Source organism: Lynx canadensis, chromosome A1, assembly GCF_007474595.2.
Source record: "Lynx canadensis isolate LIC74 chromosome A1, mLynCan4.pri.v2, whole genome shotgun sequence".
Lineage (NCBI taxonomy): Eukaryota > Metazoa > Chordata > Mammalia > Carnivora > Felidae > Lynx > Lynx canadensis.
The window spans coordinates 87,302,675-87,319,754 of NC_044303.2; the positions used below are offsets into that span (position 1 = coordinate 87,302,675).

Consider the following 17,080-nt stretch of genomic DNA (forward strand, 5'->3'; position numbering starts at 1 on the left):
TCCAGATGGCTAATGGATACATGAAAAGATGCTAAACATCACTCATCATCAGGGAGATACAAATCAAAGCTACCGTGAAATATCAAATAACACCTGTGAATAGCCAAAATAAAAAACACGATAAATAACAAGTTTTGGCTATAATGTGGAGAAAAATGAACTTTCATGCATAGTTGGTGGGAATGCAAACTGGTGCTGACACTGTAGAAAACAATATGAACATTCCTCAAAAAATATTGCTGCAGCTAAGGTCAAAGAGGTTGTTGCCTGCTTTCTCCTCTAAGGTTTTGATGGTTTCCCATCTCACATTCAGGTCTTTCATCCATTTTGAGTTTATTTTTGTGTATGGTGTAAGAAAGTGTTCTAGTTTCATTCTTCTGTATGTTCATTATATGTGGATCTTGACAAACTTAACAGAAGACCATGGGGGAAGGAAAAGGGGAGAAAAGAGTAACAGAGAGGGAGGGGGTCAAACCATAAGAGACTCTTAAATACAGAGAACAAACTGAAGGTTGGTGGGGGGTGGGGGAGAGGGGAAAGTGGGTGATGGACATTGAGGAGGGCCCTTGTTGAGATGAGCAGTGGGTGTTGTATGGAAGCCAATTTGACAATAAATTATATGAGAAAAAATAAAAAATAAGACAAAAAATACTATGTTGAATAAAAGTGGTGATAATAGGCATCTTTGGCTTGTTCCTAAATTTAGAAAAAAATGATTTCAGGTTTTCATTGTGGAGTATGATATTAGAAATGGGCTTGTCACACATGGCTTTTATTATGTCGAGGTAAATTTTCTCTATAACCAATTTACTGAGAGTTTTTTTTTTCATAAATGGAAGTTGTATGTTGTCAAATGGTTTTTCTCCATCTATTTAGATAATCGTATGATTTTTATCTTTTAGTTTGTTAATGTGATATGTAACGTTGATTAATTTGTGAATATTGAACCAATCCTTGTATCCCAGGAATAAATCCCACCTGACCGGCGGGGGGGGGGGGAGAAATATATATATATATATATATATATATATATATATATATATATACACAAATATATATGTATATGTATATATACATATATATGTACATATATATATTCATATATACACTTACTTAAAAAATACATATGTATCGCTATGCTTATGGCACTGTTAATCACAGTAACCAAGACATGGAAGCAACCCAAGCATACATCAATGGAAAATTGGATAAAGAAGTGATATATATACACAATGCAATATTACTCACCCATAAGAAAGAATGAAATTTGCCATTTTCAATGATGTGGATGGAGTCAGAGAGTTTGAAGCTAAATGAAATAAGCCAGTCAGAGAAAGACAAATACCATGCAATTTCATTCATATGTGGAATAAGAAACAAAAGCAATGAACAAAGATAAAAGAGACAAACAAAAAAAAACCAGACTCTTAAATACAAAAAAAACAAAGTGATGGTTACTAGAGAAAAGATGGGTGGGGAGATGAGTGAAACAGATAAAGGGGACTAAAAACAAACTTAACGTCCTGCGACTTGCTGAATTCATGTATCAGTTCTAGTAGACTTTTGGTGGAGTCTCTCAGGTTTTCCATGTATAATATCATGTCATCTGCAAAATTTTGATGCCTTTGATTTCCTTTTGTTGTCTGATTGCTGATGCTAGAACTTCCAACACTAAGTTAAAAACAGCAGTGAGAGTGGACATCCCTGTCGTGTTCCTGATTTCAAGAGGAAAATTCTCAGTTTTTCCCCATTAAGGATGATATTAGCTGTGGACTTTCATAAGTGGCTTTTATGATGTTTAAGTGTGTTCCTTCAATCCCGACTTTCTCAAGCGTTTTTATTAAGAAATGATGTTGAATTTTGTCAAATGCTTTTTCTGCATCAAAAGGCAGGATCATATGGTTCTTATCTTTTCTTTTATTAATGTGATATATCACATTGATTGATTTGCGAATATTGAACCAGCCCTGCAGCCCAGGAATGAATCCTACTTGATCATGGTTCATAATTCTTTCTATATGCTGTTGAATTCAATTTGCTAGTATCCTGTTGAGAATTCAATACTACCCAAAACAATCTACACATTCAATGCAATCCCAATCAAAATTGCACTAACACTCTTCTCAAAGCTAGAAGAAGAAATCCTAAAATTTATATGGAACCACAAAAGACCCTGAATAGCCAAAGTAACATTGAAGAAGAAGACCAAAGCAGGAGACATCACAATCCCAGACTTTAGCCTCTACTACAAAGCTGTAATCATCAAGACAGCATGGTGTTGGCACAAAAACAGACACATAGACCAATAGAGACTCCAGAATTGGACGCACAAAAGTATGGCCAACTAATCTTTGACAAAGCAGGAGAGAATATCCAATGGAAAAAAGACAGTCTCTTTAACAAACGGTGCTGGGAGAACTGGACAGCAACATGCAGAAGAATGAAACTACACCACTTTCTTACACCATTCACAATAATAAACTCAAAATAGATAAAGGTCCTGAATGTGAGACAGGAAACCATCAAAACCCTAGAGGAGAAAGCAGGAAAAAACCTCTCGGACCTCAGCCGCAGCAATTTCTTACTTGACACATCCTCAAAGACAAGGGAATTAAAAGCAAAAATGAACTATTGGGACCTCATAAAGATAAAAAGCTTCTGCACTGCAAAGGAAGCAATCAACAAAACTAAAAGACAACCGATGGAATGGGAAAAGATATTTGCAAATGACATATCGGACAAAGGGCTACCATCCAAAACCTATGAAGAACTCAGCAAACTCCACACCCGAAAAACAAATAATCCAGTGAAGAAATGGGCAGAAAACATGAATAGACACTTCTCTAAAGAAGACATCCAGATGGCCAACAGGCACATGAAAAGATGCTCAACATCACTCATCATCAGGGAAATAGAAATCAAAACCACACTGAGATTGCACCTTACACTAGTCAAAGTGGATAAAATGAACAAATCAGGAGACTATAGATGCTGGAGAGGATGTGGAGAAACAGGAACCCTCTTTCACTGTTGGGAATGCAAACTGGTGCAGCCACTCTGGAAAACAGTGTGGAGGTTCCTCAAAAAATTAAAAATAGATCTACCCTATGACCCAGCAATAGCATTGTTACGAATGTACCCAAGGGATACAGGAGTGTATTTGTGATGCAAAAAGATTTCCTTTTGTTTCAAAAGGAAAAGGGTACATTTAGAGACTAACTACATAAAACTATCCACCATTCCAATATTCAAATTTCCATTTTGTCATAATGAAGAGAAAATCTGTGTCTACATATATTTACTAGACAGCCTCCAAGACATTTTTGATAAGACACAGAAAGTTTTAATATTTTTCCCCTCTATATGTTAGCAGTGTGAAACAGTGTATGTTAGAGTATTTATTAGAAAAAAACAGCTTGTGTTCACTGTAGTTATAAATTGTGTTTTTATTTTTTTATTTTTATTTTTTTTAACATTTATTCATTTTTTTTAATTTACATACAAGTTAGTTAGCATATAGTGCAAAACTGATTCCAGGAGTAGATTCTTTAAAGTCCCTTACCCATTTAGCCCATTCCCCTACCAACACCCTCCAGTAACACTTTGTTCTCCATATTTAAGAGTCTTTTATGTTTTGTCCCCCTCCATGTTTTATATTATTTATGTTTCCCTTCCCTTGTGTTCATTTGTTCTGGGTCTTAAAGTCCTCATATGAGTAAAGTCATATGATATTTGCCTTTGACTAAATAATTTCTCTCAGCATAATACACTCTAGTTCAATCCATGTAGTTGCAAAAGGCAAAAGAAAAGATTTTATTCTTTTTGATTGCTGAGTTATATATATGTATGTATATATACATATATCTATATCTATATCTATATCTATATATATCTTCTTAATCTATTCAACCATTGATGGACATTTGGGCTCTTTCCACACTTTGGCTATTGTTGATAGTGCTTCTATAAACATTGAGGTGTATGTGTGCCTTCGAAACAGCATACCTGTATTCCGCGGATAAATGCCTAGTAGTGCAATTTATGGGTCATAGGGTAGTTCTATTTTTCATTTCTTGAAGAACCAACGTATTCTTTTCCAGAGTGGCTGCACCAGTTTGCATTCCCACCAGTAGTTCAAAAGAGATCCTCTTTCTCCGCATCGTCACCAACATCTCTTATTGCCTGAATTGTTAATGTTACCCATTTTGATAGGTGTGAGATGATATCTCATTGTGGTTTTGATTTGTATTTCCCTGATGAGGACCACATCCCTCCCTGATGTGGTTTTGATTTGTATTTCTCAGTTGGCCATCTGGATGTCTTCTTTGGAGAAACGTCTATTCATGTCTTTTGCTCATTTCTTCACTGTATTATTTGTTTTTTGGGGGTGTTCAGTTTGATAGGTTCTTTATATATTTTGGATACTAACCCTTTATCTGACATGTCATTTACAAATATCTTCTCCCATTCTGTCAGTTGCCTTTTAGTTTTGCTGATTGTTTCCTTTGCTGTGCAGAAGCTTTTTATTTTGATGAGATCCCAATAGTTCATTTTTGTTTTCATTTCTCTTGCCCATGGAGGCATGTTGAGTAAGAAGTCGCTGCAACCAAGGTCAAAGAGGTTTTTGCGTGATTTCCCCTCGAGGATTTCGATGGCTTCTTGTCTTACATTTAGGCCTTTCACCCATTTTGAGTTTATTTTTGTCTATGGTGTAAGAACGTGGTCCAGGTTCATTCATCTGCCTGACGCTGTCCAGTTTTCCCAGCACCACTTGCTGAAGACACTGTCTTTATTCCATTGGATAGTCTTTCCTGCCTGTCAACGATTAGTTGACCATACGTTTGTGGGTCTTTTTCTGGGTTCACCATTTTGTTCCATTGATCTGAGTGTCTGTTTTTGTGTAAGTACCATACTGTCTTGATTATTGCAGCTTTGTAATACAGCTTGAAGTCTGGGATTGTGATGTCTCTTGCTTTGGTTTCCTTTTTCAAGATTGCTTTGGCTATTTGGGGTCTTTTGTGGTTCCATACAAATATTAGGATTGTTTGTGCTGGCTCTGTGAAGAATGCTGGTGTTATTTTGATAGGGATTGCATTGAATATGTAGATTGCTTTGGGCAGTAATGGCATTTTAACAATATTTGTTCTTCCTATCCAGGAGCATGGAATATTTTTCCTTTTTTGTGTGTGTCTTCCTCAATTTCTTTCATGAGCTTTCTATAGTATTCAGTGTAGATTTTTCTCCTCTTTGGTTAGAGTTATTCCTAGTATTTTATGGTTTTTGGTGCAACTGTAAATGGGATCTATTCCTTGATTTCTCTTTCTGTTGCTTCATTGTTGGTGTATAGGAATACAAACGATTTCTGTGCATTGATTTTATATCCTGCAACTTTGTTGAATTCATGAATCAGTTCTAGCGTTTTTTGGCAGAATATTTTGGGTTTTCCATATAGAGTACCTTGTCATCTGTGAAGAGTGAAAGTTTGTCCTCCTCCTGGCCGATTAGGGTGTCTTTTATTTCTTTGTGTTGTCTGATTGCTGAGGCTAAGACTTCCAATGCTATGTTGAATAACAGTGGTGAGAGTGGACATCCCTGTCTTGTTCTTGACCTTAGAGGGAAAGCTCTCAGTTTTTCCCCATTGTGGATGATACTAACATTGGGTCTTTTGTACATGGCTCTATGATTTCATTGTATGATTCTTCTATCCCTACTTTCTTGAGGGCTTTTATCAAGAAAGGATGCTGTATTTTGTCAAATTCTTTCTCTGCATCTATTGGGAGGATCATGTGGTTCTTGTTCTTTTTTTTATTGATGTGATGAGTCACATTGATTGTTCCGTGTATTGAACCAGCCCTTTATCCCAGATATAAATCCCACTTGGTCATGGTGAATATTTTTTTAATGTATTGTTGGATACATTGGCTAATAGCTTCTTGAGGATTTTTGCATCCACGGTCATCAGGGCACTGGTCTATAGTTCTTTTTAGTGGGTCTTTGGCTGGTTTTGGAATCAATGTAATGCTGGCTTCATAGAAAGAGTTTGAAGTTTTCCTTCCACTTCTATTTTTTGGAAATGCTTCAAGAGAATAGGGGTTATCTCTTCCTTAAATGTTTGGTAGAATTTCCTTGGAAAGCCACCTGGCCCTGGAACCTTGTTTTCTCAGAGATTTTTGATTACCAATTCGATTTCTTTACTGGTTAAGGGTCTGTTCAGATTTTCTATTTCTTTCTGTTTCAGTTTTGGTACTATATATGTTTCTAGGAATTTGTCCATTTCTTCCAGGTTGCCCATTATATTGGCATATAATTGGTCATAATATTCTTTTTTATTGTTTTTATTTCTGCTATGTTGGTTGTGATCTCTCCTATTTCATTCTTTGTTTTATTTATTTGGGTCCTTTCCTTTTTCTTTTTGATCAAACGGGCGAGGGGTTTATCAATTTTGTTAATACTTTCAAAGAACCAGCTTCTGGTTTCATTGATCTGTTCTACTGTTTTGGGTTTTTTTTGTTTTTTGTTTTTTGTTTTTTAATAGCATTAGTTCTACTGTAAGCTTTATTATTTCCTGTCTTCTGCTGGTTTGGGGTTTTATTTGCTGTTCTTTTTCCAGCTCTTTAAACTGTAAAGTTAGTTTGTGTATCTGAGAACTTTCTTCCCTCTTTAGGAAGGCCTGGATTGGTATACACTTTCCCCTTATGACCGCCTTTGCTGCATCCAAGAGGTTTTGGGTTGTGGTGTTATCATTTTCATTGGCTCCCATGTACTTTTTAATTACCTCTTTAACTTCTTGCTTAGCCCATTCATTCTTTAGTAGGATGTTCTTTAGTCTCCAAGTGTGTGTTACCTTTCCAAATTTTTTCTCGAGGTTGATTTTGAGTTTCATAGCAATGTGGTCTGAAAATATGCATAGTATGATCTCGGTCTTTTTGTACTCATTGAGGGCTGATTTGTGTCCCAGTATGTGGTCTACTCTGGAGAATGTTCCATGTGCACTTGACAATAATGTATATTCTGCTGCTTTAGGATGAAATATTCTGAATATATCTGTTAAGTCCATCTGATCCAGTGTCATTCAAAGCCATTGTTTCCTTGTTGATTTTTTGATTAGATGATCTGCCCATTGTTGTAAAAGGGGTGTTGAAGTCCCCTACTAATATAGTATTATTATCAATGAGTTTCTTTATGTTTGTGAATAATGGATTTATATATTTGGGTGCTTTCACATTTGGACCATAAATGTTTATAATTGTTAGGTCTTCTTGGTGGATAGACCCTTAATTATGATATAATACCCTTCTTCATCTCTTGTTAAAGTCTTTATTGTAAAGTCTAGATTGTCTGATATAAGTATGGCTACTCCGGCACTCTTTTGGTAACCATTAGCATGATAGATGGTTTTCCATCCCCTTACTTTCAATCTGAAGGTGTCTTTAGGTCTAAAGTGGGTCTCTTGTAAACAGCATATAGATGGATCTTGTTTTCTTTTTTTTTCCAGACCATAGGATAGTCTCCAACTATTATCAGAGTTTTCTTTTTTCTTTTTTTTTAATTTTATTTTTTAATTTTTTTAAATTTACATCCAAATTAATTAGCATATAGTGAAACAATGATTTCAGGAGTAGATTCCTTAATGTCCCTTACCCATTTAGCCCATCGCCCCTCCCACAACCCCTCTTGTAACCCTCAGTTTGTTCTCCATATTTATGAGTCTCTTATGTTTTGTCCCCTTTCCTGGTTTTATATTATTTTTGTTTCCCTTCCCTTATGTTCATCTGTTTTGTCTCTTAAAGTCCTCATATGAGTGAAGTCATATGATTTTTGTCTTTCTCTGACTAATTTCACTTAGCATAATACCCTCCAGTTTCATCCACGTAGTTGCAAATGGAAAGATTTCATTCTCTTTGATTGCCGAGTAATACTCCATTGTATATATATATACCACATCTTCTTTATCCATTCATCCATCGATGGACTTGTGGGCTCTTTCCATACTTTGGCTATTGATGATAGTGCTGCTGTAAACATGGGGGTGCATGTGTCCCTTTGAAACAGCACACCTGTATCCCTGGGATAAATGCCTACTAGTGCAATTTCTGGGTCATAGGGTAGTTCTATTTTTAGTTTTTTGAGGAACCTCTGTACTGTTTTCCAGAGTGGATGCATCAGCTTGCATTCCCACCAGCAGTGCAAAAGAGATCCTCTTTCTCCACATCCTTGCTAACATCTATTGTTGCCTGAATTGTTGATGTTAACCATTCTGACAGGTATAAGGTGGTATCTCATTGTGGTTTTGGTTTGTATTTTCCTGATGATGAGTGATGCTGAGCATTTTTTCACGTTTCAGTTGGCCATCTGGATGTCTTCTTTGGAGAAGTGTCTATTCATGTCTTTTGCCCATTTCTTCAGTGGATTATTTGTTTTTTGGGTGTTGAGTTTGATAAGTTCTTTATAGATTTTGGATACTAAGCCTTTATCTGATATGTCATTTGCAAATACCTTCTCCCATTCTGTCGGTTGCCTTTTAGCTTTGCTGATTGTTTCCTTCACTGTGCAGAAGCTTTTTATTTTGATGAGGTCCCAGTAGTTCATTTTTGCTTTTGTTTCCCTTGCCTCTGGAGACGTGTTGAGTAAGAAGTTACTGCAGCCAAGATCACAGAGGTTTTTGCCTGCTTTCTCCTCGAGGATTTTGATTGCTTCCTGTCTTATATTTAAGTCTTTCAGATGGATGTTGTTTTCCTATCCATTCTGTTACTCTATGTCTTTTGATTGGAGCATTTAGTGAACTGATGTTTAGAGTGAGTACTGAAAGATATGAATTTATTGCCATTATGCTGCTTATAGGGTGGAGATTCTGGTGGTTGTCTCTGGTCCTTTCTAGTCTTTGTTATTTTGATATTTATTTATTTATTTATTTAATCTTTTCTCCCCTCAGAGAGTCCTCCTTTAAATTTCTAGCAGGGCTGGTTCAGTGGTCACAAACTCCTTTAATTTTTGTTTGTCTGGGAAATTTTTAATCTCTCCTTCTATTTTGAGTGACAGTCTTGCTGGATAAAGATTTCTTGGCTGCATATTTTTCTGAATCATCACACTGAATATATCCTGCCACTCCTTTCTGGCCTGCCAAGTTTCTGTGGATAGGTCTGCTGCAAACCTGATCTATCTTCCCTTGTAGGTTAAGGACTTTTTTCTCCCTTGTCGCTTTCATGATTCTTTCCTTACCTGAGTATTTTCTAAAATTAACTAAGATATGCCTTGTTGATGGTCATTTTTTGTTGAATATAATGGAAGTCCTCTGTGCTTCCTGAATTCTGATGTCTGTGTCTTTCCCCAGGCTAGTAAAGTTTTCTGCTATTTGCTCACAGACCCTTCTACCCCTTTTTCTCTCTCTTCCTCTTCTGGGACCCCTATGATTCTGATGTTGTTCCTTTTTAATGAGTCATTGATTTCTCTCATTCTTAAATCATACTTTTTTGCCTTAGTCTTCCTCTTATTTTCTGCTTTATTATTCTCCATAAGTTTGTCCTCCATATTGCTGAGTCTCTGTTCTGCCTCATCCATCCTTGCTGCCATGGCATCCATTTAAGATTGCAGCTCAATTTTAACATTTTTTATTTCATCCTGACTAGCTTTTACTTCTTTTATCTCCACAGAAAGGAATTCTAATCTATTTTCTACCCCAGCTAGTATTATTATTATTGTTATGATTCTAAATTCTGGTTCAGACATTTTTCTTGTATCTGTGTTGGTTAAGTCCCTGGGCATTTCTTCCTGCTCTTTCTTTTGGAGTGAATCCTTTCATTTCATCATTTTGAAGGGACAAAAAGAATTAGTGATGTAAAAAACTAATTAAAATTAAATTTTTAATTAAAAAATTAAAATTAAAAAATTAAAAAGGACACACACACACACACACACACGAAAATCAAATAAATGATGCTAGATCCTAAGTGTGTTTTGGTCTGGGTGTTGAAAGGGGTTGGTAGATTAAAGAAAAAAGGGTAAAGAAAGAAAAAAAGGAAATCATTTGAAAATTTGAAAATATGAATACACTAAAATAGAATGAAATGATGGAAGTACAATAGAATTTGAAAATTTTACACAAAAATAAAAAATAAAGTAGAAAATAAAATTAAGGAAAAATATATTTAATAAAACTTGAAAATAAGAACAATTTTTTTCTCTTTCTGTATTCAAGAAAAGGAAAAGAAATGAAAAAGAGGAAAAAAAGAAAAAAAAATAAAAATTATATAGATGGACTAAAGAAAAGACTGAAATACAATTGAAATTATTTCATTTTCCCCTAGAAGTCAAACTATGAAGCCCTGTATAGTCAGTAAATTAAGCAGGTGGAGAGACTTGTGTTTCTGAAGAGCGAGGTTGGCCCAGTTGGGCTTAGTTTAATGGCTTCATTCTCCACTAGATGGCTCTGCTTAGCTTACTGGCGTGGATTGTTGTGGCACTTGTAGGTGTGTACGCACACGCGCGAGAGTGGTGAAAATGGCATCACCCAGCTACCCAGTCTCTAGTATAGAAACTCTGTTCTCCATGATCAGCAATCACCTAACCCATCCTTTGTCTTCAGCTTCCATCCACTCCCCACTTTTACACTGTCTGTGACCAAGGCCCAGGCAGTACCTCCCTCCTGAGTTTTATATCAGATGTGGGTGTTTTCCCTTTTTTTCTGAGGGACTGCAGCTTTGACCCATTCTGTCCATCTGTAGAAGGATCACACTGAGCAATGGCCAGGGGCTGGCCTTACCCAGGAACGTTCATGGGACTGTGCAGCTGCCAATGCCCATAGACTGGCCAGGTGCCAGCCCACCCCAGAAAAAGTTCACGTGATCATTATCACAAGTGTTTCAGGGCTTATGGAAAATCACAACACACATCTGGCACCAGGCTTCAACCCCAATGACCTTGTTCCATCACCAGAGAATGTGGTTGTTCTCCCAGGTCCACTGGAGCCTTTTCCTGTGGGTGTTGCCACACAGCCTCTACTAGATGTCCTCCCTATAGAGGAACTACCTCTCCCCATGTGGCCTGAAGACCCCCCAGACTTCACTCTGCTCCTGGGAACTCACCCTTCTCACCAGAGCACTACCAGGTATCAAGCTGTGGAGTTTCAGACTTTGTGCTCCCCCTGTTTATACAGTCTTAATGGAGTTCAAACCTCCCCCTTTCTCCTTTCTCCCTTTTTAATTCAGTCCCTGCAGTTGTTCTACCTGCTTTTTTTTGGGGGGGGGGTGCTTGTCCCTTATTCTGCCCCTCCATCTCCATCTTTTCTCCACAAGCAAAAATAGTTCCCTGCCCTCTGCAGCTTCTCTCTCCCCCAGTTCACCTTCCACATCATGTACCTGCTGAGTTCTGTGGTTCAGGTTGTGCAGATTGTTGTGTTAATCCCCAAATCAGTTTTCTAGGTGTGCAGGATGGTTTAATGTTGATCTGGCTGTATTTTATGGACACGAGACACAAAAAAACTTCCATGCTGTTCTGCCATCTTGGCTCCTCCCCTTTTTTCATAAAAAGTTGAAAATGCTAACAATCTTATCCTAATGGAACTTTATCAATCATGTTATAATTAATACTGTAGGCATATAAAAATTGGGTGGAGTCTCTAAACAGAAAGATGCTATAGGACTGTTTCCTGGCCAAAAAAAAAATGAAAAAAAGGTAAATTAATAATTCTAAATTACTTATTTAAACATAGACTAAAACCTGTTTTAGCACTGTTGTTTATACAGGCCCACATTAAATGCATGTGACATGGTACCAGAAGCTACACAGAGAACATGTGACATATACTCACAACTTGCAATACCTAGTACATACAAGTATAAACGTATCAAGACCACCAAGAGGCAAAACCATGAAAATATAATTCAAAGATTTCATAAAGACAAAAATGAAGAAAGATTGCCACAAAGTTTCTTTTATTCAGAGAAACCAGACAATAAAGTAGTACATGCATAAACTAACTTGCCCTCCTCAAGCTCTGCAATACTCACATGTTTTTATAATTTCTATCAACCCAGTAAGGAAGTGTGGGCTAAAAATAAAAGCAAAGGAGAACCTGGGTGGCTCAGTCAGTTGAGGGTTCAACTTCGGACCAAGTTATGATCTCATGGTTTATGGATTTGGGCACCAAATCAGGCTTGCTACAGTCTGTGAAGAACTTGCTTTGGATCCTCTGTCCCTCTCTTTCTCTGCCCCACCCCTACACAAGCTCTTGCCCCCCCCCGTCTCAAAAATAAACATTTAAAAAATTAATAAATAAATGCAAAGTTTCTCTCGTTTAAGGAAATGGTTGTTTGAACATAAGGAAAGAAATATGAAAACTGGGTATGGACCTAAAGAAGCTAGGGTTAAAAGTAAGTAAAACTTATGCAAAAGTTAATCTAGACATACCTATTTTTTATGAATTTTTGGAAAGTATTAGGTTTCTCCAGAGAAATGGAATCAATAGAATGCACAGATATAGAGAATAGATAAATGATAGATATAGATAAATAGATAGGTGATCAATAGATAATAGATAGATGGATAGAGAGAGGATAGATTGATATAGATAGATACATAGATACATAAATAGATACATAGATACATAGATAGATGATAGGTAATAGGTAGATAGATGATAGATACATAGATACATAAATAAATACATAGATACATAGATGATAGGTAGATAGATGATAGATATATACATAGATACATAGATGATAGATATAGATAATAGGTAGATGATAGATAATAGATGATAGATAGATAGATAGATGATAGATAGATAGATAGATAGATAGATAGATAGATGAGAGGTGACAGATACACAGATGTAGACAGGTAGAGAGATAGACAGGTAGACAGATTTTAAGGAATTGGCTCATGTGATTTTGTGGGCACATAAGTTCAAAATCTTCAGTACAGGCTGGAGACCCAAGGAAGAGTTCATGTTGCAGCCAAAGACCAACCACAGTCTGAAGACAGAATTCCATCTTCCTAAGGGGATCTCAGCTTATTTTATTGTAAGACTGATTGGAGAGCTCTCCACATAATGGAGAGAAGTCCATTACTCAAAGTCTACTGATTGAAGTGTTAATCTTATCTAAAAACTACCTTCACAGCAACAGCAGGAGTGGTGTTTGACAAAATACCCAGATACTGTGGCCTAGTCAAGTTGATACATAGGGTTCACCATTACAGAGACTAATTAGTTCCCACGAATAGTTGAAATTTTATTAACTTCATTGATTTTTACAACTTAAATTTTCTCATTTTCACCTTTTACCTTAAGTCTGAGAAAAAAATATATATATTGTAAGCTAAACTGTGCCTTGCCTTTAAATTTGAATCGTTCCTACTTCACTCGTGGTGAAAATCCACGAGTTAATGAACTATAGTTCCATATTCATAATAATTAATATCATCATCATCATCATCATCATTTAACCTGGCAAGTGTTCTCATGGTAAGCAGCTGTGGCCTGGTTACTTTCTACACTGTTCCTGTCCACATGCTACCATGCCACTATTTCCTTCTATGAACCTCTGTTCATGAATTGTTAAGAATTTAGAGGTAACTCAAGAACAGACTCTTAACTATACAGAACAAAGTGATGGTCACCAGAGAGGAGGTGGGTGGGGGGATAGGCTGAATGAGTGATGGAGATTAAAGAGAGGACTTGTGAGGAGCACCAGGTGTTGCATGGAAATGTTGAATCACCATATTGTACACCTGAAACTAATATTACATTGTATGTTAACTAACTGAAATGTAAATGAAAACTTTAAAAAATAAAATAAAAGAACTGTATCCCCAATTTTTTCCCAGTGCAAATGTACTGCCTGCTTAGGAGCTTGTTTCATTAAAGGCTCTTTATGTCAGTGACTTTCAAACTTTTGTAGCAATGGTTCACTGTAAGGAAAACCTTTGATACACATAAACACATAAACACTCACACAACTGATTTACCATACCTTGTTCAATCCTCTCTGAAATTTTCTATTCCATTTCATGCCATTCTCACTCACTTTTAAATGCTTGTTAAGTTGATTTAATAACCAGTAAGTAAGTGGCATATAACCTGAAATTTTAAAGAAACACTGTTTGTTAGAGAAGCAGTTATAAATTATTTGCACAGGGCAGGAAGAGGCAGACAACAGCCTGAAGAAGAAACATTACACTCTCTATTAGGGTCTAGAAAACTTAGAACAAAAGGGTATATGGAGTAGAACAAGTGTACCTCAAAATTAGTCACTCCCTCACACATACATACACACATTTTTCTGCTTGGGGTCTCATTTTCCTTAGATCTGACTTAATAGTGACTTTACAATTTTCTGGAATCAGAGTCTCAAGTTTGCTGCAAAGAACTCATTATTTCCCTATAAAACCTCATTGATCCAAGTAACATTTTTCTCTTCACCAGCATATTATCTTTTGTGACTGAGTCTGTTACTTGGAAGGACATAGGGGCCCTGTCCATCTACTTGCAAGCAAAGATAGGAGTTATTTATTCTGGGATCCCTGAAAGAGAGAAGACCCTACTCCATTCTCACTCCATCATCTTATATGACATTATGCATTGTTATCTCCCTGGAACAAAGCATTCTTTAGGGAAAACAAGCACCTACATCAGTGCCCTCTTGCATCCGACAGGCTGTGGTCTTTCCCAAGAACCTTCCACATGGCTCCCTTCACATCTTTGTTTCTCAGTGTGTAGATGAAAGGATTCAGAGTGGGGGTCACTAGACAGTAGAAGAGGGTTAGGAACTTGCCCTGGTCCTGGCTTGCCACATTCCCAGGCTGCATGTACATGTAGATTATAGTGCTATAGAAGAGAGACACTACATTGCCACGTAGTATACACAATGGAATACTACGTGGCAATGAGAAAAAATGAAATATGGCCTTTTGTAGCAACGTGGATGGAACTGGAGAGTGTAATGCTAAGTGAAATAAGCCATACAGAGAAAGACAGATACCATATGGTTTCACTCTTATGTGGATCCTGAGAAACTTAACAGGAACCCATGGGGGAGGGGAAGAAAAAAAAAAAGAGGTTAGAGTGGGAGAGAGCCAAAGCATAAGAGACTCTTAAAAACTGAGAACAAACTGAGGGTTGATGGGGGGTGGGAGGGAGGGGAGGGTGGGTGATGGGTATTGAGGAGGGCACCTTTTGGGATGAGCACTGGGTGTTGTATGGAAACCAATTTGTCAATAAATTTCATATAAAAAAAAAAAAAAAAGAAGAGAGACACTACAATCATGTGGGAAGAGCAGGTGTTGAAGGCCTTGCGCTTCCCAGCTGCAGACTGGATCCGCAGAACCGTGGCTACAATATAGCCATAGGAAACCAGTATTATGGTGAGGGGCACCAGGACAATGGGGATGGCCAAGAAGAAAGCCAGGCCTTCAACACGCCTAGTGTCCACGCAGGAAATGCGGATGATGGCTGGCATCTCACACACAAAGTGGTTGATGTGATGGTGACCACACCGCTCCAGGGACATTGTCAGTGGGGACATGAGGATGGAATTGGCAATCCCAGTGACCCAGGCACAGGCTGCCAGTCGCAGGCACAGCTGTGGGTGCATGATGGTCATGTAGTGAAGAGGCTTGCAAACAGCCACAAAGCGGTCATAGGCCATGACAGAAAGAAGAATGCATTCAATGCCACCCACAGACAGGAATGCAAAGAGTTGTATGACACAACCAATATAAGTGATGGTCTTTTGTGGGCCCCAGAGGTTGACCAGCATCTGAGGAATGCTGCTAGAGGTGTAACAGAGATCCAGGAGGGACAGGTTGCAGAGGAAGAAGTACATAGGTGTGTGCAGTCGAGGGTCCACCAGGGACAGGAAGATGATGGACGAGTTGCCCGTGATAGCCAGAAAGTAAAACACCATGTTAGTGAAAAACAAGACCATCCCCAGCTTTGGCTGGTCAGAGAACCCAAGCAGAATGAAGTTTCCAGAGCTCTCATTATTTCTTTCCATCACACTTGGCTTGATAAACCTGTTTAGAGAGGTTAACATGTGTGGTGTTACTCATACAGAAAATGATGCACTTCATTTTTGTCCCAAGAAAATAGGTTTTTTCCACCTATTTAACTGGTCCACTTGCCTGACCATTGCCTGGAATTATAGGGTAAGGAGCTAAAAATATTTGTCTGTAAAGTGATGGAAGTTGTATAGTGATGGAAGCAATATTGCCTCAATATCTTCTAATCTGGTTAAGTGAAATAAGTGGATAGATCCTTTAAAAAAACTTTTACTGATATAATGAGCAACAAAGTAATTTGGGGGAAAAAACAAATAATTTTCTCAGAATCCATTGACTTTGAGTGTATTTCTGCTAACTGACAAATCACTCCCTAAAATTTGTGGAACAATAGCTTAACTTAATATAATCAGTTCTCGTGTTTCCATGATTATAAACTCAACCAAAAAACAAAAAACGTATTGATGACTTACTATATGGTAGGCCCTGCAGGTATAAGTATAGACAGTACCTCTGTACAAAATATTTAAATTACTTCTGTAGTCAGGAAAGTAATAGCCTGGGGACTCTTGAAATAAGAAAGCCCTGAATTTACTTGATTCTGAATAGTTAATGATTTGGTCCTACCTCTTGACCCAGTGATTAAGGTAACATTAGGCAAAAGAACAAAAGTGGATGTGATTGCACAGAGGTGAGAGGATTTTCTTCTCTTCCATGTGCATTCACAAAATGAGCAGAAAATGAGGGATGTCCTTTTGCACATTCCAGCTCAACATAGCACTATGCCCAGAGGTCAACTAAAAGGAAATAAGAATCACTGTGCAGGTTTATTTTTGCAGCAGGTTTGGGAGTTTGGGGGAGGCCGGAGTTGGGTTTCCTATCAACCTGCATTGCTTCAATAAGAGTTTGACTGTTTACATTATTGAACAGACACCAAATACTTGACTTGCAAACTCCTCTAAAATTCAGAAATTAACAGAAAAAGATGTATGCCCTCCATGTCAATAATTAAATGCTAGCTGTATGGACTCAGTTTCCTGCCATCAACTTGTTTGGGGTTCACAAACTACTGGAGAAGTTA

The 17,080-nt window shown here is 37.4% G+C and overlaps 1 protein-coding gene across 1 annotated transcript; it reads right to left on the minus strand.

Moving 5' to 3' along the window:
• Window positions 1-14,631: 14,631 nt before the first annotated feature.
• Window positions 14,632-15,995, minus strand: LOC115513563 (putative olfactory receptor 2W6). The gene is made up of 2 exons (XM_030314840.1): window positions 15,256-15,995; window positions 14,632-14,875 (listed from the first exon to the last, which is right to left on the minus strand). Exons 1-2 carry the CDS (start codon window positions 15,993-15,995, stop codon window positions 14,632-14,634), a joined length of 984 nt encoding a protein of 327 aa, XP_030170700.1.
• Window positions 15,996-17,080: the final 1,085 nt, after the last annotated feature.